Below are 22,045 nucleotides of genomic sequence, written 5' to 3' on the forward strand. Positions count from 1 at the left end.
ACCCCAACCGGTCGCAGCAGATGGCCGCCCCTCCCTGAGCCTGGTTCTGCCGGAGGTTTCTTCCTGTTAAAAGGGAGTTTTTCCTTCCCACTGTCGCCAAAGTGCTTGCTCATAGGGGGTCATATGATTGTTGGGTTTTTCTCTGTATCTATGAAGCGCCTTGAGGCGACTTTTGTTGTGATTTGGCGCTATATAAATAAAATTGAATTGAATTGAATTGAATTGAAGGACAACCACTGCCCAAGCGAAAACCTGTAGTGATCCCCACATGTGTCAGGAGTATCAGAGCAGTTGAGACGCATTTTTTCTAAACACCACATCTCTGTGGCTCTGTTAAAGAGCTCCTCAATACACTACTTGTACTTCAGCTTGGCCTGTTTGATGACCAGAGTCACTGTGCCCCTTTGTAAGCCTGTAAGTCCCCAAATTTGAGACAGTGGTGACAACAGACTGGGACCAGAAAAAGTAGCTGCATATGTCATTCATTAGCTCCCAAACTGTCCAGTTATGGACTGAAATAGTGAACATGACTCATGCAGTTTATTAGGGAAGCGGCTCAGCCTCGCTCTGCAGAAGCAGTGTCACAAGCTGATGGTCTTAACAGGGAAGTGGTGAAGCTGAAGGTGTCACTCTGCTGTCAGTCGTCATTCCGACAACATGAAGACTTCAGGTGTGTCTCTGCTCCTCGGTGAGTCAAACACTGAAAAACTTTTCATGCTTACTTTCAGTCATATATTCATTTATCACTGTTTCATCACACAATAAAGTGGGAAAACACATTTTCAGCAGGAGGAAGCGTTTGCTGAGGGTGGATGGATCCCCAAATGAAGTTTGTTGGATCTGCTTAAAGTTTGTTTCATTTAGGAGAGAGGAAGAGTTCGCTCTTTTTCTGTTGCCTGTTTTCTAGTAGGGCTAAAGTAATTCATTTAAAAGTCATTGAAAATAGACAGTGATGCAGCTCACACTTTAACTCAGAGGCATCTAATGAAATAAATTCTTTCACACAAGCGTGAAGCAGGAAAGTGTGCTTACATCATGACTTTGTCTTATCAACAGATGTGGATACAAATGAGTTCTAAGCAGAAAAACTTACAAAGTTGTGATCCATCATGTAATTTGGACTGACTCAGAGTTAGAGCTTCATGTTAAGTTCACTGTCTGTAACATGATGACTTAAGGAGAAGTCGGGCAACCTCGTTTCTTCGAACATCGAGGTTCATTCAGGAAACCACAGCTGCTAGTTGCACTCACCACATGTTTTTCTAATCTGCCTATTATGTAGCCTTCACTTCCTTTAATAAGAGCAAATTTTCCATTATAAACACAGAGTCTAACAAAAGACTGGAGACTGTTTTGGTCATTTCCCTCAGAGTTTGTATTTTTTGTTGTTTTTCTGATGATGAGCTTCAAACAGCAGCAGATTGAGACTCAAATAGAACCTAATAAAATCAGTGAAGCGGTTTGTCCAGGCTATTCATCCAACTGCTCATGTCATCCATCAGGGAGTTATTACATTGTTTGCGTTTAGTAAATGTGAAAATTGAATATGAATTCATTTTGTTTTTCTTTTCTTTTTTATTTCTTAATACCTAACTGCTGTACCTGTACTGCCCGTATCTCTGTAGATATACTGTATAGCCACTCAAAACTGATGTTCAGATAAGAGTGTGGGAGCCGCCTGTTTTCTCTCTCCACTATAATTCCTGACAATTTTATTAGTTTGGGTGACCTTTACATGTAGGTTGTTGGAATCACAGCAGAGATAGAATAGAGGGGACATGGTGTTTGTTAACAGTCCGAATGGCCCAGGTGGAAGAAGCTTTTAGTGAATCTGGAGATGTGGGACCTGAGGTACCAACATACAACACTGTAAAAAATGACAGATGCCACCAGAGTCACAGAAGGTCTTCAAAAGCGCTCCCTGGACTCCAAATGACCTCAGCCGCCTCGGCAACTGCGTTTTCTAAGGACAGCGCTAGCAAACGCTCTCCGCTTGCGAGTGAAAAAGAAAAAACACCACTTCCCTTCCTTATTCATGTTGAAGTGTACCATGTCCACCAATCAAAAAATGATTGAAAAAAAAGGACAGCATGAGAACAGGAAACAAAAAAACTCCTCTGCACAAAAAAGCACATAAATGTCCACAGCACAACATTGTGAAAGACATGACAAGCCACAGGATTGGGTGGGGGGTGAGGAGTAATCCGAAGCGAACACAGCAGCCGCCCTGCACAGCGCTACCATTCCAGCGCGGCACACAGACCCGCCGTGTTCCCCTGCAGGAAACAAGCATCGAATGGAAAGGGAGGGGGATTAGTGTGTGCTTATCAGTGTAAGTGTGTGTGTGTGCGTGTCCGTAGTTCAGCTGAGACAGTGTCCTTCGCTCTGCCAGGCTAAGTAAACAGTCTTCCAGCCAACCCAGGTGGCCTTGCATGGAATGGGAAGGAACAGACTCAACACAGTCGTTGTCAGGGAGTTTTTGTTCGGCTCCGGCCTTGAGCCCACAGCTGACGCCGAGGGGGTAGCCGCATTATGATGGTGATTTTCTTTTACAACAACTCATGAGAATTTCAAGCTGTTTTTAACACTCCGACACTGGTCTCTCAATCTCCCGTTGGATAGCTGCCAGTTTCTCCATGATGGTCTTGTCACTCTTTTGCTCACAGAGCAGATTCTGAGACCTCACGACCGCAGCCAACTGATCCGTGATGTACTCCAGCTTCCGCCCATAGTTGTTGTTCTTAGCGGATTCTTCCCTGATGTGTCCCAATATCCGCTCAGAGATGTTATTCTGAGTAGCAAGCTCTTAACCATGCTGCCGTCCATGAGCCCTTTCTGAGAGGTCGCGCCTCGTCCCATCGTTTCAATCCCAGCGGGCAGCCTTGGGGGGGTTTGAACAGCCGGTTCCGCTTTCTTAAATAAGCCAGGGCCAAGCCAGCTCCGATCAGCAAGAACCCTGTTATCATAGTTCCGAATAGGTAGATATCTTCAGCGTCCTTGATCGACAGTCCCGCCAGGCACACGATCCTCTGCCACCCGTCCATCGTGTACTCGGCAGGGAAAGTCCCTCCAGGGCACTCAGGCTCTCCCGAGCCCAGACTTCTCGTTGAGAAAAGGGTGTCAATAGCATTCAGAGACCAGTTGATCAAATCCATAATTTGATCAACTGGCAGCAGCAGCCGTTCTTCTCTGCGTGAGTAGCCTCATGTTGTTCGTGTGTAATTTACGTTGAGTAGGCTAACCACGTTATTACATTAGTGCATTTAAGGTGAACTAGCAAACATCATCATAGCTACATGCAGCTGTCTTCTTGTTTGATGGCAGATACTCCCTTCACCCTGGCCAAAAAGGCTAAAATGACCAAAGAAAAAGTGGAAAACAGCTAAACATGAGAGGTTTTTGGACAAAGTTTGTGTTTTTTCCATTGTTTAAGCACTGCTTCCAGCCAAGAGTGATACCATATATGCCCTATAGCTGCAGAAAAGGCTAACATTGTTATCTTTTTACAAAAGAAACAGCTGAACATGAGAGGTTTTTGGACCAATTTTGTGTTCTCCATTCTTTAAGCACCGGTTCGAGCACCGTTTAAGCACCGGCACCGTTTCAAAAGTACCGGTTTGGTACTGGTATCGGATAAAACCTAAACGATACCCATCCCTAGTTATACTAGTAGTGAATGTCACCTGCTGTCAGACCTTGTGGTGTTCTCCTCTGTTTTATAGTGGACAGAACCTATTTTTTGGGAGTTGCATGAATACTTTGTGTGCCTTCTTATTTGATGCAACACACCTGATTGTTCTGTAAATAGTTTGAAATGATTGTGTAAAAAATCTGAGGCCTTGGCTGCATTTTGGGGTAAATAGCAACATTTTACTTTGTTGTTTGCATCATTTTTAAAAATGTATAATTTCTATTTGCATTTCAAGTTATGAAAGGTATTCATTAAACATGTTTATGTTTTTTTTCTTTAAGTGTTTTCTACTCGGATTATACAAGAGGTTGAAGATACTATTACATACGGAGAGAACTCCACACCGGGTGTAGGCTTGCATGACTAAGAAAATATTTGAGGCAATTTTGTGAAGTTTGAGGTTAGACTCGGCTGCACATGTGTGCTTAAGCCGATCGATGGCTGCAGACTCTGTGGGAACTGAAATCAGCCCGTCATCGATGCAGAAGTGTCTCTCGACAAAGTGTCTTGTGTCTGCTCCAAAGTTTGTCTCGCCTTCCCAGGTGGCTCTTCATAGGTAATAGATGGTTACTACTGGTGACGGGCTATTACCAAAAATATACACCCAGGCGTGGTCTTCCTGCACCTTGTCACATGGGTAGTAATCAACAAGTTTTTATTTGTTTTTATTCTTATGAGCACGAGAGAGAGAGGGGGGGGGGGGGGCAGGTACACAGTCACTAAAGATGAATAACACAGCATTTAGTTGAATAGATGTTAAAAGAGAAGGTGTTTCAACAGCTGTTGTCTACACCCTTGACACAGGAGAACAGAAGACTTCACCACCAGTTGACCTCCCCACCAACTGGGTGTCACCAACTTTCTCACAACACCTGACTGTGACCTACATAGATAACCAGTGTGCAGCTTTGAAATATAACATCCAGAGCCTATGTGACAAATGGCTAAACAAGTGCCATGATAGCAGGGTGAAGGGTGAACATGGTAACAAAGAAGATGCTCTCCCAGGCCTATTACTGCCTTCTGGTCATAATGTCCACTCTCTTTCAGTGACCTCTCACCTTTAATATCCTATGACCTTCATTGACCTCTGACCTTCAGTGACCTCTGACCTCCTGTTGCAGGTGTGTGTGTGCTGCTGCTGTCTGCACTGACTGTTTGTGCAGGTGAGTAGATGAAGTGCACCATGGTCCAGGACAAACACTGAGTGTAAACACTGATAGAAACTGTCCGTCTGTCCTCCAGTCTCTCTGACCGTCAGTCCAAACCTTCAGCAGTTCTTCACAGCAGCCTCAGTGTCTCTGACATGTGAAGGTCAGCTGGGCTCTGATGGATGGACGGTGAAGAGGGACACAGGAAGTGGGACTCAGTCATGTGGAGCAGGTGGGCGGGGCTTCGGGAGGATAAATGGTTCATCCTGTTTGTTTGATGAGTTCAAGCCAGTCAGTGGAGTTTACTGGTGTGAAGGTGAAGCTGGAGAGAAGAGTGAAGAAGTCAACATCACTGTATCAGGTAATGAAGTCATTCATTTCATCAGACTAACAGCACACTGTTATACCACCTCTACATCACTCTGTGGGTCTTTTCTTTAGATAAACATGTGATCCTGGAGATCCCTGCACTTCCTGTGAGGACAGGAAGTGATGTCACACTACGCTGTAAGAAGAAAACTGGTGGCACAGCTGCAGCTTATTTCTACTTTAATGGACGTCCTGTTAGACCTAAATCAGAGAAAAACATCACCATTAACATGCAGCAGTCTGATGAAGGTCTCTACTGGTGTTCTACTAATGAGTTTGGATCATCTCCTCAGAGCTTTCTGAGGGTCAGAGGTCAGAACACTGACATCACTTCCTGGTTAAAGCCAATCTGCTGAGCTGATGATAAACTGACTGAACCAGCTTCCTCATCTCCCCTGCAGGTCCTTCAACCACAGCCTTGTTTACAACAACAAAAGAAGCAACAACAACAACCATAACGTCACTGACAAACACTCATATCTCCTGTTCTTCTACCCTTCTTTCTCCTCCCCCTTCTCCCTCTCCCCCCTCCTCCTTCATATCCCCAATTGTATCTGCTATAGGTTCCCTGGTGCTATTGGTTCTGGTTCTGTTTGTACTTCATCTTCTGTGGAAGAAGCGCACAGGTATAGCATCTGTCTCAAATTTTCATCCAAAGTCATCATCTTGGACACATCAACACAGCCTCCATCAGCGTTTCTATTTTTAGAACACCGCTTAGAAAGTAGATTCAGACTAAAACACCACAGACACAAATACTAGAATTCTTTCAGATCACTTCATCTTTGCGGGGAGATACCAGTCAGCTCCAGTAAATGATGTCACCTATGCTGAGGTCACCAGTAGAGCCTGGACCAATAAGACTCCAGCCAGCGAACCTGAAGTACTTTACTCCAGTCTGCGGACAAACACTGCAGGTACACATTCACCTGTGTTCTAGCGAGGGACATCAATGAGAGATAAACCCAAAAGCACTTTTCATTGGGCTTGTAAAATGTGCTCAATGAAACAATGACAATTTTCTTCTCAAATTTATCAAACTAGTGTTTTGAAAGTGGGATTGACAGCAGGTGCAGTTCACTCTTTAGGTTCCTGTTTTCTCAGTAAAACCTGTCACTGGTTTCATAATTAAAGCTGTACTGTGGTTTCGTTGGTCAGCTCAGTGTTTATAAACATGAGGCAGTCAGCAGAGAGAGACGTGGCACTGAGGGAGAGACAGGAAATTCTGCAGCTTAAACAGATATGATTGGTGTTTGATGGGAGTAAATTCAGGTTTGTGTGTATGACACAGTGTAACAGGAGCTGTCAGCCTGAACTGAAGATTGAAAATAATCTGAGCAGATTTGGTTTGTTTTTAATCCAGATGTATCTTTTCAAAGATAAATCGGAGAAGCACTCGTTGGACAGTTTAATAAAATACTGTACAAACCACCAAACCAGCAAAGCAACAAAATTAGGAAAATAACAATCAGTACAAGGTAAGAATGTACTGCTCTCATTCTGACTCTAATCTGAGGAGCAAAAACACATTTTAATACATTATTTAAAGACAGGCAGTGAGTGGGCTGAACTAACGAGGGCAGGGTGATGCTTCCACAGTTTAGGCTACAGCTGAAAAAGCCCAGTCAGCTCTCACTTTGAGTCACGTTTTTGGGACTAGCAGGAGAAGCTAGTTCAGTGACCATATTATTTATTTTATTGCCATGTAAATCTGAGGGTTATATACATAACAATAGTAGACTCGGCCATATTTTAAAAAGCTAACCCCCTGGACAGAGGATAAAGGGAAAAGGTTATAACACCTTTTTGTATTATGAATGAGGAAGATGCAGAGTCACCAATGTGAAAAATAGGACCTGGACCACTCCGTCTTTGATGCCCATGAAGTGCTCTAATGAGACATGAGGGTGGTTATGGTTATCCTGTGGGTCGCAGCATGTAAAAGCACATAAATAGTGAAGTCACCTGAGTCAGTAGTTCATATTTCCCGGAGTCGAGCGTTCATTCACCCACATCAAAACAGGTGCTGCTTGTGTGGTTAACTGCTGAGAGAAGCTGAAGTCTCTGTGACGGAGCTTCTTTGTTGAGATCAGTGGGAAATGATCAAAGGTAAAACACATAAACCATGAAGTGTTTTATGTGTTTAAGATCAGTCTAGCAGCTATTTGAATGTTGTGGACTCTGTAGAGATAAACAGTGTCTGAGAGTAGAGAGAGTGCATGTCAGCAGATAGCGGTGCTGAGATACAGGACTGAACAAAGGAAGAGTAAAGTTACCACATAGCAAAAGATGTTCTTAACTTTGTTTCTTGTCTTCATCTGTTTATGTGTTTAGACTAGTGTTTAAAGTGAAACAAAATGAGTTCTTTTTAAGAGAGATATTCATGAAGCCCCTCACAACGTCTTCATCAGAATTAAGATTTTTCTGCAGGGTTATTATTAAATGAAAACAATATATATTTGAATTCAGTTCAGCAGGCAAACAGGTTTGATGGGAAATCCAAGTTCAGTGAGTTGAAAATAAAACCCGGATATTCTTGTCTTGATGATGTCATCCCAAAAACTTCCTTTAGCACACATGACCAATGCTGACATCATCACTCAGACCCCTGAGAACACAGGTAGGGAGGCTGCACCTGTATGACTCATGTCCCAGTGTTATTACATGCTGAACTGTCGGGGCGACCGTGGTTCAGGGGATTGGGAAGCTCATCTGTAACTGGAAGGTCGCTGGTTCGATCCCTCCTGCTCTCTTTGTCCTGGTCGTTGTGTCCTTGGGCAAGAGAGTTACTGGTGTTGGCCAGAGGGGCCGATGGTGCGATATGGCAGCCTCGCCTCTGTCAGTCTGCCCCAGGGCAGCTGTGGCTACACCTGTAGCTGCCTCCACCAGTGTGTGAATGAATAGTGGAATTGTAAAGCGCTTTGGGTGCCTTGAAAGTGCTTTCCATCATTAACTTTTTTTCTCTTTAAGCTTCAGTTTAAAAATTAGGTTTAAAGTTTCATATATTTGTTACATACATATACATTTTAATTAGGTTTTAAAGTTGGTAGGACAATAAATGCCTCACCCTTCTAGTGACCTGCCCCATGACTGCACACTCAACGGTCCCATTTTTACAGAAGCTAAAGGAACCACAGACACCACAGAAGAAGTGTAAACAGGAAGCTGAGGACAGACCTGCAGACTTCCTGTGGACAGTCTCACTCTGTCAGTCACCGTGGGAACATTTACAGGCAGTCATCAGCTTCCTCCTTTCTTCATTCACTCCCATTCATTCACACAGTGATGTCATTGTGGGAGCAAGTGGGGAAGATGTCCTGTTTCCTGTTCCTCCTGAGGAACCAGGATTGACGGGGAACTAAAGAAATCAACCTGCTGCTGGTTTGAGTCTGTGCAGCTTGAACTCTGACAAAGGTCTACTGCGAGGTGAAGAGTCGTCACTTTCAGGAGCTGCTTCCACCATTTCAAACTGATCAATACTCTGAACTTATGAACACTCATGTTTGACACAGAGTGTCCTGTGATGGTCCTCAGTCTTTGACCTAGTTTTTGTGTTTGTTATGGACTATGTGTTTATTTGTTCCCTTGTTTGTTTTGGTTCTATATTGGTGTCTCTTGAGCTCAGGTTCCCTTATTTGTCAGAGTCGTCATTATTTATATTACTTATTCTCTATTTCATGTTGTTCATGTTTATTTCCTTCGTGTCCAGTCTGTGCCAGCCTCTTCTCTGTGTTTTGTTATTCGTTCAGTCTCTCCGGTCATGTACCTGCGTTTGTCTGTTTTCTCTGTGTTCTGTCTCATTGTGTTTGTAATCCCATCCCCGTGTTTAAGTCCTCAGTCTCCCTCGTGCCTGTTTTGCTGTGTTCTTCTGTGAGTTCTATGTTTCCTTCGTCGTTTCCTGTTTATATTCTTGTATTTTTTTGTATTTCTTTCTGAGTATCTTCTAACATTAATAAAGCTGCCTCTTTTAGCCGACCCCTTTGTTTCCAAGTCCTGCATTTGGGTCTTGCCTCTGCCTGCCACACAGCTGTTCATGACAGGCACAGAAAACGATTTTGAGCCTAGAAGTAATAAATGCATGAACTTGTTTTTCAGCATCAGTCTCAGACAGGATATTTCTAATTTTAGAGATGTTGCTCAAATGGAAGAAAGCAGTCGTACATATTTGTTTAATATGTGCATTAAAGGACATAGCCTGGTTAAAAATGACTGGTTTCATCTCAAAGCTGGCCAGTTGGACAGGAAACAAAACAAGATGTTATTTACATATGAGCATCACACTTTACCTGAAATACACAAAGAATCACCCAATAATAGAAAACAGTTTCAAACCTGCAGGATTAAAGTGATGAAAGTTTGTGATTTAAATTTGTCTCATAAACGTCCAAAACCTGCTGAAGGTTCAGTTCAGTTAGAGTCTGTAACATGACGACTGAACATGAAGGCAGACGACCTCTTTTCATCAAACAGGAAACCACAGCTGCTGTGTTTAGCATCGCTACTTCTGACTGGGTCTGTTATGTAGACGATGTTTCCTCTATTAAGAACAAATTTTCCACTGTGTGGACAGAGTCGATAATCGTCCTGTGTCTCTCAGAGTTTCATTGTTTTGTTTTCAGATCTAAATGTTGCCATCAGTCACTCTGAGTTTGGGCACCGAACCTTAAACACGCATGTCAAAAATGAATCTACATTAGTAATGCATAAACAGCAAACCAGCAGGATCTCTCTGTGCACTGAGAACACTGACTGAGGCTCATGTGATGCAGTGGGTTGTCTTCTAAATGTGTCTTCTTGTCTGCATGCTGAAGTATTCTTGGGCAAGATACTGAACCCCAAATTTCTACTGACGCCGCCTCCATCCAAACGTGAGTGTTTGATAAAGGTGCTTAGAAAGCACTGTGTGAATAGCTGAGTCTTGTAGTAAAAAGTTCTCTGAGTGCTCAGCTGGATTAGAGCAGTAGCAGCAGTTCGTTTACACAGACAACCAGTTTACATCTATAAATGATGATCAGTGAACTGCCATCACTCGTGGTTGAAGCATTTCTTATGTAGAGCCAGAAAATGAACCACAAGCTTGAACACTATTTTTACTGACCTTTATCTGTGTAGCCTTCCTGTATTGAGCTTGGCAAGGACTAAAATGATTTTCCCAGCATTATTTTTCCAACTAATTTTTTTTTTGCTTTAGTTACACTCCAAATAACAGCTGACATGGCATTTCAGACTTTTGCTGTAATCAGATTTGTAAACTTGTATTTAAGTTGGTAGATAAGCTACATGTGTGCGTAATGCACTGAAATAGATTCCTTTGTGATACTAAAGTATTAATATTTACTGATGTTCAATCTTGGTCCCTTTGTGCAAAAGAAAGAAATGTATGTGCATTTTTCCACATGCATTTTGTTAATGTTGTGTCAAAGAGTTACACATTTATAATATTTGATACATAGCTGTGTATTTTTGTAGTTCTGTGCACAAGTTTGGATTGAACCCTCTGATTTAATCTAAAATAATACTCTGTGTTATTTTGTTAGGCCAACATGAAAGACAAATAATTATCTTCAAAAAAACTTGTTGGAGAATTAAAATTGTAAGAAATGGAAATCAGATCTCTCAGCTACATCTGTATGAGGTACTATGGGAACGTGTGATTTCAGGCTGTAGATAACGGATTTCTAAGAGGTTTCTTGCTGGATGAAACCTAAACGAAACCCTGTAACTCTACAGATGTGAGGTGGGCTCATCCAGGATTTGAATCCGGGACCTTTCGCACCCTAAGCAAGAATCATACCCCTAGACCAACGAGCCACATGAACATCTTCACCAACTTCTTTTCTGAAAGTCACACATCAGAGCACGTAGCTGAAGCTGAATATATGAAACATTGTCTTGAAAGCTGCCAGTCAAAAGTCTGAAAACACATCGCCGTGGTTTTTCCACATTGTGGACACAAACAGTTTCAGGACATCAGCTCAGAGCAACGGTCATTTTAAAGATCTTGCCTCATTCAACCAGACAAGCACTGGTTTCTATGGTTTAGTGCTTTCTAGCTAAGATATGCTAACATTCATTCTTTGCATCAGAGAGCAACTTGGGGTGTCAATCTGCCAACTCAGGAGGTAAAGCAGATCATTTCCCAGTTGGAAAATTGATGGGATCATTTCCTGGATGCTCCAGTCTGCATATCCATGGACAAGTCATCTATTCATTTCCAGTCAATTTTATTCATATAGCGACCAATCACAGTAACAACCACCTTTATATTGTAAGGTAGACCCTACAGAGAAAAACCGAGCAATCATTATGATCACCTGACCAGACTATATTTCACTGGCTTCTCTAAATGTTCAGCAAACTTTAAATGCTCTTCATCATGCTTTTTCTTCAGCAGTGGCACCATGGATGGTGACCTACATGCCATGCCTTCTTGAAACAATTGTACCTGCTGATTCCAGGTTTTTCTGTAGCACCTTGGCTCTTCAACAACTCTTCTGATCATTATTATATATGGTGAAATGATGTTCTTTCCACCTCTGGATTAAGAACCCAACAGTGCTCACTAGAACCTTCAGTAGTTTAGAACCAATGCCATCAGTATGTTTTGCAACAATAAGGTTGTGAAGGTTTTGAGACAGCTCACTGGTTTTACCCATCATGAGATGTTTCTTTTGTGACACTTTGGTAATGACACAGATTTTTATAGGTCATCAGTTGGGACTGAACCTGCTAATATTAATTTGTAATAACTGTCAGGATTGCTTTCAATTATTGATAAATTTCAATTGCCATGAATCATGATTTCCTATGTCTCACCTTCCTTTTCTTCCTTTTGTTTTTCTCTGTTATTTCTCATTATTACACGTTAACCCCTGACCTGAACTTTCAAAGTTGAGTGATAAAACATTAATTGAATTACAATATTATACAAAGAACAGAAGTAAATACAAAATGCAGTTTCTAAATAAATGTGTTTATTATTAAGTGGAAAAAACCCAAACCTAGATGAACATGTCAGAAAAAGCTCTAGCCCCCTGAATTTAATAAATAACTGCAACCAAGTATTTGTAACAACCTGCAATAAATCTTTAACAGCACTGTGGAGGATTTTCAGCCCACCCACTGTTGCAGAATTGTTGTAATTTAGCCACATTGCTGGGTTTTCAAGCATGAACCACCTTTTTAAGGTCATGTCACAGCATATAAATCAGATTCAGGTAAGAACTTTGACTTATTTGGGTGTTTTGCATAATTCTCCTGCTGCAGAAACCAAGTGCGCTTCAGCTTCAGGTCAGGTGAGAACGGATGGCCAGATAGTCTCCTAAAGAATTGTTTCTTTAAGAGGGCCGAATTCATGGTTCCATTTAGGGAGGCAAGTCTTGCAGGTCCTGAGGCAGCAAAACAGCCTCAGACTATCACACTATCACCACCATATTTTACTGTTGGTATGAGCTTCCTTTTCTGAAATGCAGTGTGTAATGACACACACTCATCAGTCCAGAGTTTTTTTTCCCCAAAAGTCTTGGAACTCTGCCATGCAGGCTGGTGTGCTCCAGTCCCTTTCTTAAAGTGTAGTAATGAGAAAGGGACTTTGATTTTAACTTGAACTAAAAGCTGATCCTAAACTAAGCACAGATCAAACTGATTGATCAGCCATCAGAGGAGTCGGATCAATGGAGCTGCTTCTGTTCCTGATGTCCCCTGTTTGATCCTGGACCTGAACTCTCCCTGCAGAGACAAGACAGTCAGACAGGGACAGACAACAAGGGACAAACTTATTTTTTTATACTGACCTTTGACCTTTAGTAGCACTGTGGTCTCTCTTGAAATGCTTTTTTCTTTGCTGCTGACATTACAGATGTATTCTCCACTGTCTCCATCTGTGGGGTGTTTCAGGGTCAGACTGAGGTCTCCAGTTTTCAGCAGGTCTTCATTCATCTTTGTTCGGTCTCTGTAAACCTGGTGCTGTTCTTCAGGCTGGTCAGAGCCGTTCTTATACATGTGAACCAGCACTGATGGTACAGGGTCAATGCGTTTCCACTCCACTTCAGCATCTTCAGGCAGGTTTTGTGTGGTTGTGAAGGGCAGCTGGATAGACTCCGCCCCCTCCTCCACCTCCACCACACAGTCTGAGACAACAAACACAACATGAGCTGTACAGACAGCAGTGAATCTAGAAAACACCTTATTAAGGTTCTTTATAGATGCTGCAGTCTGATATTTACATTTAATTATTATTATTGTTATTTTATAAACAAATACACTGTAACAAATATTTCATAGGTATTTGCACTGACTCATCACTCTCAGCAGAACTGTTTTCTTTCTCTTGATCCTTTTCCCCTCAACTCTGCAGATGTACTTTCCAGTGTCTCTGTCTGTGGGGTGTTTCAGGGTCAGACTGAGGTCTCCAGTTTTCAGTGAGTCGTCTCTCATTTCGCTTCGGTCTCTGTAAAGCTGGTCTCGTGCATCAGGCTGGTCAGAGCCGGCGTGATATTTGTGAACAGTCATCGGTGGTTCGGGTTCATAGCGCCACCACTCCACTTCAGCATCTCCCGGCAGGTTTTCTGTGGTTGTGAAGGGCAGCTGGACAGACTCCGCCCCCTCCTCCACCTCCACCTGACAGACTGAGAGGACAACAAACACAACATGACACAGCAGCAGTTTTATTCAATGGTTCCAAAGAGAACCTTAATATTCAATTTTAGGCTCAAACTATGATGTTTGTCTTTGCTTGTGTTGATTTCCTAAAGATGAAATATACTACACTAATTTAATTCAGAATTAATGTATTTTATTGGTTGTGCTTCATTTCTTTTGAATTGTTGCCTTCAGTCCACTTTAGTAGGATTTGAGTGGGACTGCTCACAAAGAAAGAATGAGTCTCTAATTTTTTATGGTAGTTTAATTTTAATAAAGGGAGACAAATTATCACCTCGCCTCTGTCAGTGCGCCCCAGGGCAGCTGTGGCTACACTGTAGCTGCCATCACCAGTGTGTGAATGTGTGTGTGAATGGGTGGATGACTGAATGTAGTGCAAAGCGCTTTGGGGTCCTTAGGGACTGAGTAAAGCACTATACAAACACAGGCCATTTACCATTTATTAACAAAAAATGCAGAAAAACAAAGAATACATAAAAAGTGTAAATTCATCTGTATATCATTGAATGAAACACATATTTGGACCCTTAAACTTACCCAAAACTACAATCTGTGTGTTCATGTAACACACAGATTGCAATCTATTTTGGTAACTAGTTGCAAGAAAGTGGAGCATATAATGACAAGATGAAAGTAATGACTTTATTGGATCTTACACCAGTTTGCCTAGAGCACTTCGCTCTCGCTCTGCAGGCCTACTTGTTGTTCCTAGAGTATTTAAAAGTAGAATGGGAGGCAGAGCCTTCAGTTTTCAGGCCCCTCTTCTGTGGAACCAGCTTCCAGTTTGGATTCGGGAGACAGAAACTATCTCTACTTTTAAGATTAGGCTTCAAACTTTCCTTTTTGCTAAAGCATATAGTTAGGGCTGGACCAGGTGACCCTGAATCCTCCCTTAGTTATGCTGCAATAGATGTAGTCTGCCGGGGGATTCCCTAGAGTGTGACCAATTTGGTCCTAGAACTGAAGAAGCTTCTCGGATTAGAGGTGAAACGTCTTCAAGCAACTTAAAGAAGTCCAGACGTTTTTCCTTTCCAACTCCTTAGACTACGATGACCTGGATCACTGAGAACCTTCACAGACAAGATCCAAACTACAACTCACATTTGATAAATGTCATCATTAATTCCACTTTTGAAAAGAACCTCTGTAACTTTGCTCTGCTTCACTTCAGCAGCATCAGGTAATGTTCATATGTCGATTCATGGTTTTCTACAGTTTTTGTTCTCCTGCAGAATATTTTTAAGGTTATCTGCTATAAAAAGCCGGGCCAGGAAAATCTCCTTCATGTTTTTCTGTGTTTTATCCTCAGTTACTTTCACACAAAGACATCAGCTGTGATGCTCACAATTCTGATGAAGTCTCACATGTATCAGTACTGATAAATGATCAGAATTATAATATTTCTGACTGTCTGAGGCTAAATTGAAACGAATTGGGACTTGGAATCAAATGGATTGTAGAAATCAGTGATGATGCCCAGCCCTAGTGAGCAGCCTACGCCCGACAGAAGTGGATGTAGCTGTGGGTAATAAGGAAAGATGAAAAGAACTATTGATAACTTTTTTGTTAAGTTAAGGCCTGATCCGTCTGAAATTCATAGCCAGCTCTGACACGGAGCCATCGATCCCTGAATGCTGTAAAAGCAGCAGTGTATCCAGGAAACACATTATACGTGATAAATGCACTGCCCAAGTGTCCCCTCTCCTCACTGCCTTTCAGCAGCATGCAACAGCAAACAGGTTGTCAGAGGCCGAGATGATGATTGTGTTGATTGCGATGATGTGTTAATACACCTCTCTGAATGTAATAATTAGTCATTAATAACCTCTGCCTCTCTACCACAGCATGTCTGTCTATCAGCCATCGTTTTGTTGGAATGGGTCAGAAATGGCCGCCCCAGTCCTGGTTCTGACGGAGGTTTCTCCCTGTTAAAACGGAGTTTTTCCTCCCACTATCACCAAAGCACTTACCCATAGTGGGCTCATATGATTGTTGGGTTTTTCTCTGTTTTCTCTGTATTAATGAAGGGGCTACCTTATAATATAAAGTGCCTTGATGCAATTGTTGTTGTGATTTGGTGCTGTATAAATAACTGACTTCAACTGACTTAACTGACTGAATTCAACTCTGACCTTTGACTCGAAGCCTCACTTCTCTCTTCAGCAGGATGTTTCCCTCCCTGCTGTAGGCGGTGCAGGTGTAGACGTCGTTGTCTCTGTCAGTGGGGTGTTTCAGGGTCAGACTGAGGTCTCCAGTTTTCAGCAGGTCTTCATTCATCTTCGTTCGGTCTCTGTAAAAGTGGTCTTGCTCTTCAGGCTGGTCAGAGCTGTTCTCATTCACGTGGACCTTTGTGGTCCGGATGTAAATGCAGGTCCACTCCACTTTATTGTCTTTAGGCAGGTGAAGTTTGGTTTTGCAGGGCAGCTGTACAGACTCGACCCCCTGCTCCACCTCCACCAGGGGGACTGAGAGGAGAAAAAATACCACAATGAGCTGAACACAGCATCATCAGCACTCAGCACATTTTGTTTGGATGAAGTGAAACATCTGCACTGAAAACATGTTTGACTGGCTCCAGTCTGACATTTGTCCCGTTGCTCCTCTGTGTTATCTTTGGTGTCCTAAATCAATTATGGGAAGAAATTTATCATCGGTGCCATCTGTCTTCATCTTCACTTCCTACACCCTGAACTGGAAACGTTAATAGACCTTCATGGGAGCTTGCTTACTTAATATTTCCTTTGAATTTTCTCTCTACGTGTAGATTAATATGAACTTTTGTTAAATAAGCTATTATTCTGGGCTATGCAGGCCCAGACAAAGCGTGCAGCATTTTAATGTGGTTGTTTTAATGTGGAATAGAAGAAATAGAAGAAGCTCGTGTGAGTTTCCCACAAAAACATCTGATTGTCAAAATCCTGGTGCTTTCAGGCTGACATTGACTCAAAAACATAATCATTATAATATTTTCATTCTAAATTATTTTATAAATTTCTCTTAAACTCCTCAATTTCTCGGACTTGTGTCACATCTTTAGTTTGAGCTGATAAAAAAGTAATGGTTGAAAAACCTAAACTAATAGATCTTACTGTACTCATCAAGTCCTGTTCACCTCAGGGACAGATTATCAGCGTGGTCACCAAGCTCTTTAATTCATGACTCACCATCTTCATCTTCTGTCTACAGCACTCACCTCTGACATAGAGCTTCACTTGTTTCTTCTTTAGGATGTTTTCCCCCCTGTCGTAGGCGGTGCAGGTGTAGGTGAGTGCGTCTCTGTTTGTCGGGTATTTCAGAGTCAGACTGAGGTCCACAGCTATCAGCAGGTTTTTCCTCATCATTGTTCGATTTCTGTAAAACCAGTGCTGTTTTTCAAGCTGGTCAGAACCGTTTTTATACACGTGGACTATCCTGTTGGAGCTGTCAGTCCACTCTACAGTTACATCTTCACGTCGGTGACCTGTGGTTATAAAGGGCAGCTGAACAGACTCCACCCCCGAATCCACATCCACCTGTGAGACTGTGAAGTAAGAAAAACAAAGAATGATTTGTGCGCGCCGTCTGTCAAAGCCCCCATGTTTGACATGTAAAATACATGAGGGGAGCAAAGAGTAATTCAATTAGTATTCTAGACAAATAGCTGCCACTTGTCCTCAGGAAGGCTCCTAAATGAGAGAGAGGAGCCAGTTTTGCAAACTTCGCTGGAGGATTCCTTAAGACATGGAACATGGGGATACACTGGTTCGTGTTTTATTGAAAGAAAGGAGACAATTAAAACAACCTATTAACATAACTAATAGATTAAGAAGAAGAAAAAAACACTGCAAGTCAAGTAAAATAAATCTGAGGTTTAGGGATGATTCAGATTATTCACAATGCACATCACACACACAACATACCTTTCTTAAAATAGCTTCTGAAGTAAACTCCAACACTCACGATGACTGCAACTACAGCCAGGACACCCAGAGCCACTGGGACACTGATGGGAACTTATAACACAATGAAAACATGAACATTACATGATGTTAACATAAAATGATTAACACTCTGTGACACTCCATGTGATTTTGAATCTCTTTGCACTGACCTCCACCTTTGACCCGCTGAACCTGCAGTTGCACTCTTGACTGACCCAGTTCTACTCCAAACTTACGGACGGTGCAGTTGTAGCTGCCGCTGTCAGACAGCTGAAGCTTTTTCAGAGTGAGAGTGAGGTCTCCAGTTTCCAGAGCGTCAGGATTCATGGATGTTCGGCCGCTGAACTGCTCATTTTGGTTCTGAAGGTCGTCGCCTTCTCGTCGACGCAGGTGCACTGTGGAGGGATTGAGGTCATAGCGACTCCACACAGCTGTGGATTCTTTTTCTTCAAAAGTGGGAAACTCACAGGGCAGGAGAACAAACTCCGCCCCCTCTAGTACCTTCACACCTGAGGCACACTGGGAAACTGAGGAGCCAGACATAGACAAAGACCTTATTAATCCCACACAGGGGAAACTCAGCATAAGCAACAGGAAGAACATGTGAATTCAAAATGTATTTGAAAACCATAAAAATAGAAAAAGTAAATAATAAAAAGATTCTGTGTAACTATATGCAGAAAAATACAACAAGATGTTTTATGTGCACATAAAGTGCAGGCAGTGATAGTTATACACACATATTTCTAAACAGTGTTTATCCTGTTTATAATGTTACAGCCTGGCTTCTGTCGGGATGAAGGACCTGTGATAGCGCTCCATCCACAGTCTCCATCCACAGTGTCCATCCACAGTCTCCATCCACAGTGTCCATCCACAGTCTCCATCCACAGTCTCCATCCACAGTCTCCATCCACAGTGTCCATCCACAGTCTCCATCCACAGTCTCCATCCACAGTCTCCATCCACAGTCTCATGCAGGGATGAGAGATGTTGTGCATAATAGCCCACCCACCTCCTTTATGGGGACTGTCCAGGACAGAGCTGGCCCTCTTCACCAGGCTATTTAGCCGTTACCTGCCCCTCTCTCTGCTGCCGCCTCCACAGCAGAGCTTTGGATAAAAGATTGCAGACATCCTCAGTAATGTCCTGCAGACTTCAGCCTGTCAGCACAGTCGACTTTGGTCCTGGTGCCGAGTTTGAGTGTTTTCTGAGCAGTCCAGGTTATCGTTAAGGTGAACACCCAGTAGCTTGTACGTGGTGACCACCTCCATGCCCAAACTTTGGATGAGGTGTGGTTTGCTCGGGAGGTTGACCAGCACCTGCTCCGTCTGATCATTTGCCTCAGATACACATCCGAGGATGGCTGTATCAACGGATTCAGTTTATCTGCCCACCAGTGACAGATGTGGATTCTTCATGCTCAAAGACTATTTCCAAGACGTTTCTCCTGTCTATAATAATGCCGTGTGTGTGTGTGTGTGTACCTTTGCTGTTTTTATATTTTGTCTGTCATCTCTCCCCCTTGCCTGTGATATTTTACCCACTGACTGTCTTACTGTTCAGAACTCAGGCCTGGATTACAGCTGGACTTTAGATTTTACTCAGTTTCAGTGTGTTTGTGTTTGAGTCCCGTCATTGTTTGAAAAAATGAGAGGACTAGAGTTCAGTTTTGTCCCATTTACATACTTCTTATGGTAAAAGTCTGGTGCAAACATACACTTGGTCCTAAAACAAAAAACAATTCTCTCTTTTGGCTTTAACATGCGAGAATAACCTGCAGCATTTGAGAACTTATCTTCCTGATCAACATGCACAAACCTGTCTGACTGTTTCTGTAAGCAAAACCTGTGTGTGTGTGTGTGCTTGTGTAAATATGTGTGTGTGTGTGTCATAAGTTTAAAAGAAACTTTTCTTACCGTACAGGAGGATCACAAACAAATCCAAAATCTTCATGTTGCTATACATAGAGTAAACATCTACAAAGTTAATCTTCAGCCTGAACCGACTAAGAGATTAAATAATCCTGCCAAGAAGCCAAAGGTGTTTTCTGGCAGCTCTCCATGTTACACAGCACACCTCTGGATTGCTTTCATTCAGGAAGAGGAAACGATTTTTTAAAAGCAGGAGGAGGAGGAGTGTTCACAAAAGCCTCAGCCAGTAAAGAAGAAACTGTTTGAATGAAAGAAGCATTCATTAGAGTAAAAACCTAAATAACCTATTTGCACATTTAACACTTCCTGCTTTAAATCTGTGATTTTAATCTGTTATGCATAACTTTAATCATGACACTTTTTCAACATGAAACACTAAAATTAAATCTTTCCAGTTTTGGATCTGTTGATTCCCACTCTCTTTTAACTATTTTCCCACCAATGAAAAAATGTAGTGCATCTAAGCACAGCTGGGATTGATCTTTATTTTCACTTCTCTTTAAATGTAGCTTTTAATCATAAATATTATAGGATAGATTTAAATTCTAGTTACAAAACTGAAGAAAACAGCAAAAACAACAACAAAAAAATCTACTGCCATTCACATGTAATACCTGTACAGCCCACCAGAGGGAGTGATACTCAAATCAAACACAGTAAAGGCTGATGGTGACAAGTGGGAGTTCATTCAGTAACAGAAAGGAACTGAGTGGGTAACACTTCGTAATGGCCACTGTTATTTAACTGTGAATTATAGGTGTTAATTTAACTTTACCATACTGCATGATACCATCTTTATTTATAAAGCGCTTTAAAATAAAACCAGGGTTCACAAACTGCTGTACACGCCAGCAAAAAAAAGTGTTTTAAGAAGAGTTTAAAACTCAGAAAGAGAAGAAGCCTGCCTAATGTGCAAGGGCAGATTCCACAACTGCTACAGCCAAAGCAAATTAATGCTTACTAAGGGAGTGGGAAGGTGTATATGGCTGTTGCATCTCAGAGAGGTGGGGGCAGGCTATAAGAGATTTAAAAACAAATAAGAGAACTTTAAGAAGGACCCTAAAATATACAGGTAGTGTCATGGTCTCCGTGCCTGCCCGGCCGGCCCCACAAGGAAGCATGTGGTGTTTGGTTTTCTCTCTCTCTGCCTGGGCGGAGCTCACTGTGGGTTCCCGCCCTTGGCCCACACACCTGACAACAATCAGCTGTCATCACCTGGAGCACTATTTGAGGCTGGAACACAGATCCTCTCGTCGCTGGATGATTGTACTACAGACGTTAGTGATTCTCCCAGTTCCTGTGAACCTGTGCTTTAGTATACCTGTGATTTGTGAGTGACTTCCCTTTCCTCTGCTACAGACTTTCCTCCCCGGACCTGTGACCTCCCTGTCGTGTGAGCGTGTGTGAGTTTGGGAAGAAGATGCACTGAGTGAAATTAAAATGGGGTAATGTGCTCAGACCTTTTTGTTCCAGTTAAAAGACGCGCTGCAGCATTTTTCATAACCTGCAGACGCCTAATAGATGCATCACTAACCCCACTATAAAGTGCGTTACAATAATCTAGAAAATTCCCACATGTGGGACTAATAAAGGTATATCTTATGTCATCTCTTATCTTAGATGTAACAAAGACATGGATTACTGTCTCAAAAAGCTGCTCTGATAAGATGGGCTTTATTTTCGCCAGTTGTCTCAAATGAAAAAAGACAGATTTTACAACAGCTCTGACCTGGCTTTCAACTTTATCATCTGCCTCCATTTAAACTCCCAGATTAGTGATAATTGGTTTAACAAACTGTGCCAGCAAACCAAGATCCATAGTAGTGGTCTCAGAAGTGCCACCAAAAACCATCACTTCTGTTTTCTGCTCATTAAAATGTAAAAAGTTCAAAGCCACCCAGGCCCTTATTTCATCAAGACATGAGCAGAGGGTTTACTGAGAAACCATTTATCTTTTAAGAGGGAAATAAATGTGGGAGTCATCGGCATAACAGTGGAAAGAAATCCCATGTTTCCTGAAAATATACTCAGGGAGTATCAGATATAAGGAGAAAAGAAGCGGGCCTAAAACTGAACCCTGTGGAACCCCACATTGAAAAGAAGCAGCAGAGGATACAAACTCACCAAGTTTCACAGAGAAAGTTTGGTCTGCCAATTAGGATCTGAACCACTGCAGTGCAGTTCTCCTAACACCCACCACCTGCTCTAAACTGCAAATTAAAATCTTATGATCCACTGTATCAAAGGCAGCTGTTACATCTAAAAGCACGATAATAACACAGTCATGTGATTCAGTTCCTAAAAGAAATTATTAAAAAC

The 22,045-nt window shown here is 42.2% G+C and overlaps 2 protein-coding genes across 2 annotated transcripts; one reads left to right on the plus strand and one right to left on the minus strand.

The window, feature by feature from the left end:
• Positions 1–657: 657 nt before the first annotated feature.
• On the plus strand, positions 658–10,561 carry LOC146389531 (uncharacterized). Its single transcript, XM_084919143.1, has 8 exons — positions 658–688; positions 2,667–2,795; positions 4,496–4,675; positions 4,816–4,857; positions 4,937–5,203; positions 5,284–5,523; positions 5,613–6,128; positions 8,331–10,561. The coding sequence occupies exons 1-7, from the start codon at positions 658–660 to the stop codon at positions 5,918–5,920; spliced, it is 1,197 nt and encodes a 398-aa protein (XP_084775269.1). The 3' UTR covers positions 5,921–6,128; positions 8,331–10,561.
• A 561-nt stretch (positions 10,562–11,122) lies between these two features.
• LOC146389532 (uncharacterized) lies at positions 11,123–19,880 on the minus strand. The gene is made up of 8 exons (XM_084910727.1): positions 19,712–19,880; positions 17,963–18,319; positions 17,772–17,864; positions 17,066–17,392; positions 16,005–16,337; positions 13,509–13,838; positions 13,005–13,340; positions 11,123–12,939 (listed from the first exon to the last, which is right to left on the minus strand). The coding sequence occupies exons 1-8, from the start codon at positions 19,758–19,760 to the stop codon at positions 12,848–12,850; spliced, it is 1,917 nt and encodes a 638-aa protein (XP_084766853.1). The 5' UTR covers positions 19,761–19,880; the 3' UTR covers positions 11,123–12,847.
• Between the last annotated feature and the right edge of the window lie 2,165 nt (positions 19,881–22,045).

This window comes from Perissodus microlepis, chromosome 3, assembly GCF_051167445.1.
Source record: "Perissodus microlepis isolate ML-2025 ecotype Zambia chromosome 3, ASM5116744v1, whole genome shotgun sequence".
In the NCBI taxonomy this organism is placed as follows: domain Eukaryota; kingdom Metazoa; phylum Chordata; class Actinopteri; order Cichliformes; family Cichlidae; genus Perissodus; species Perissodus microlepis.

What these genes read in the sequence shown, in the direction of transcription:
- LOC146389532 (XM_084910727.1), bottom strand. Translation starts at nt 19,760, where the DNA reads ATGTATAGCAACATGAAGATTTTGGATTTGTTTGTGATCCTCCTGTAC. An exon ending in CAGAAGCTATTTTAAGAAAG is followed by an intron (nt 17,393 to 17,771) that starts GTATGTTGTGTG and finishes CTTACTTCACAG; the next exon opens with TCTCACAGGTGGATGTGGAT. An exon ending in AGTTCTGCTGAGAGTGATGA is followed by an intron (nt 13,341 to 13,508) that starts GTCAGTGCAAAT and finishes TTGTTGTCTCAG; the next exon opens with ACTGTGTGGTGGAGGTGGAG.
- LOC146389531 (XM_084919143.1), top strand. Translation starts at nt 658, where the DNA reads ATGAAGACTTCAGGTGTGTCTCTGCTCCTCG. An exon ending in AGGTGTGTCTCTGCTCCTCG is followed by an intron (nt 689 to 2,666) that starts GTGAGTCAAACA and finishes TTTTGCTCACAG; the next exon opens with AGCAGATTCTGAGACCTCAC. An exon ending in CAGGGTGAAGGGTGAACATG is followed by an intron (nt 4,676 to 4,815) that starts GTAACAAAGAAG and finishes CTCCTGTTGCAG; the next exon opens with GTGTGTGTGTGCTGCTGCTG.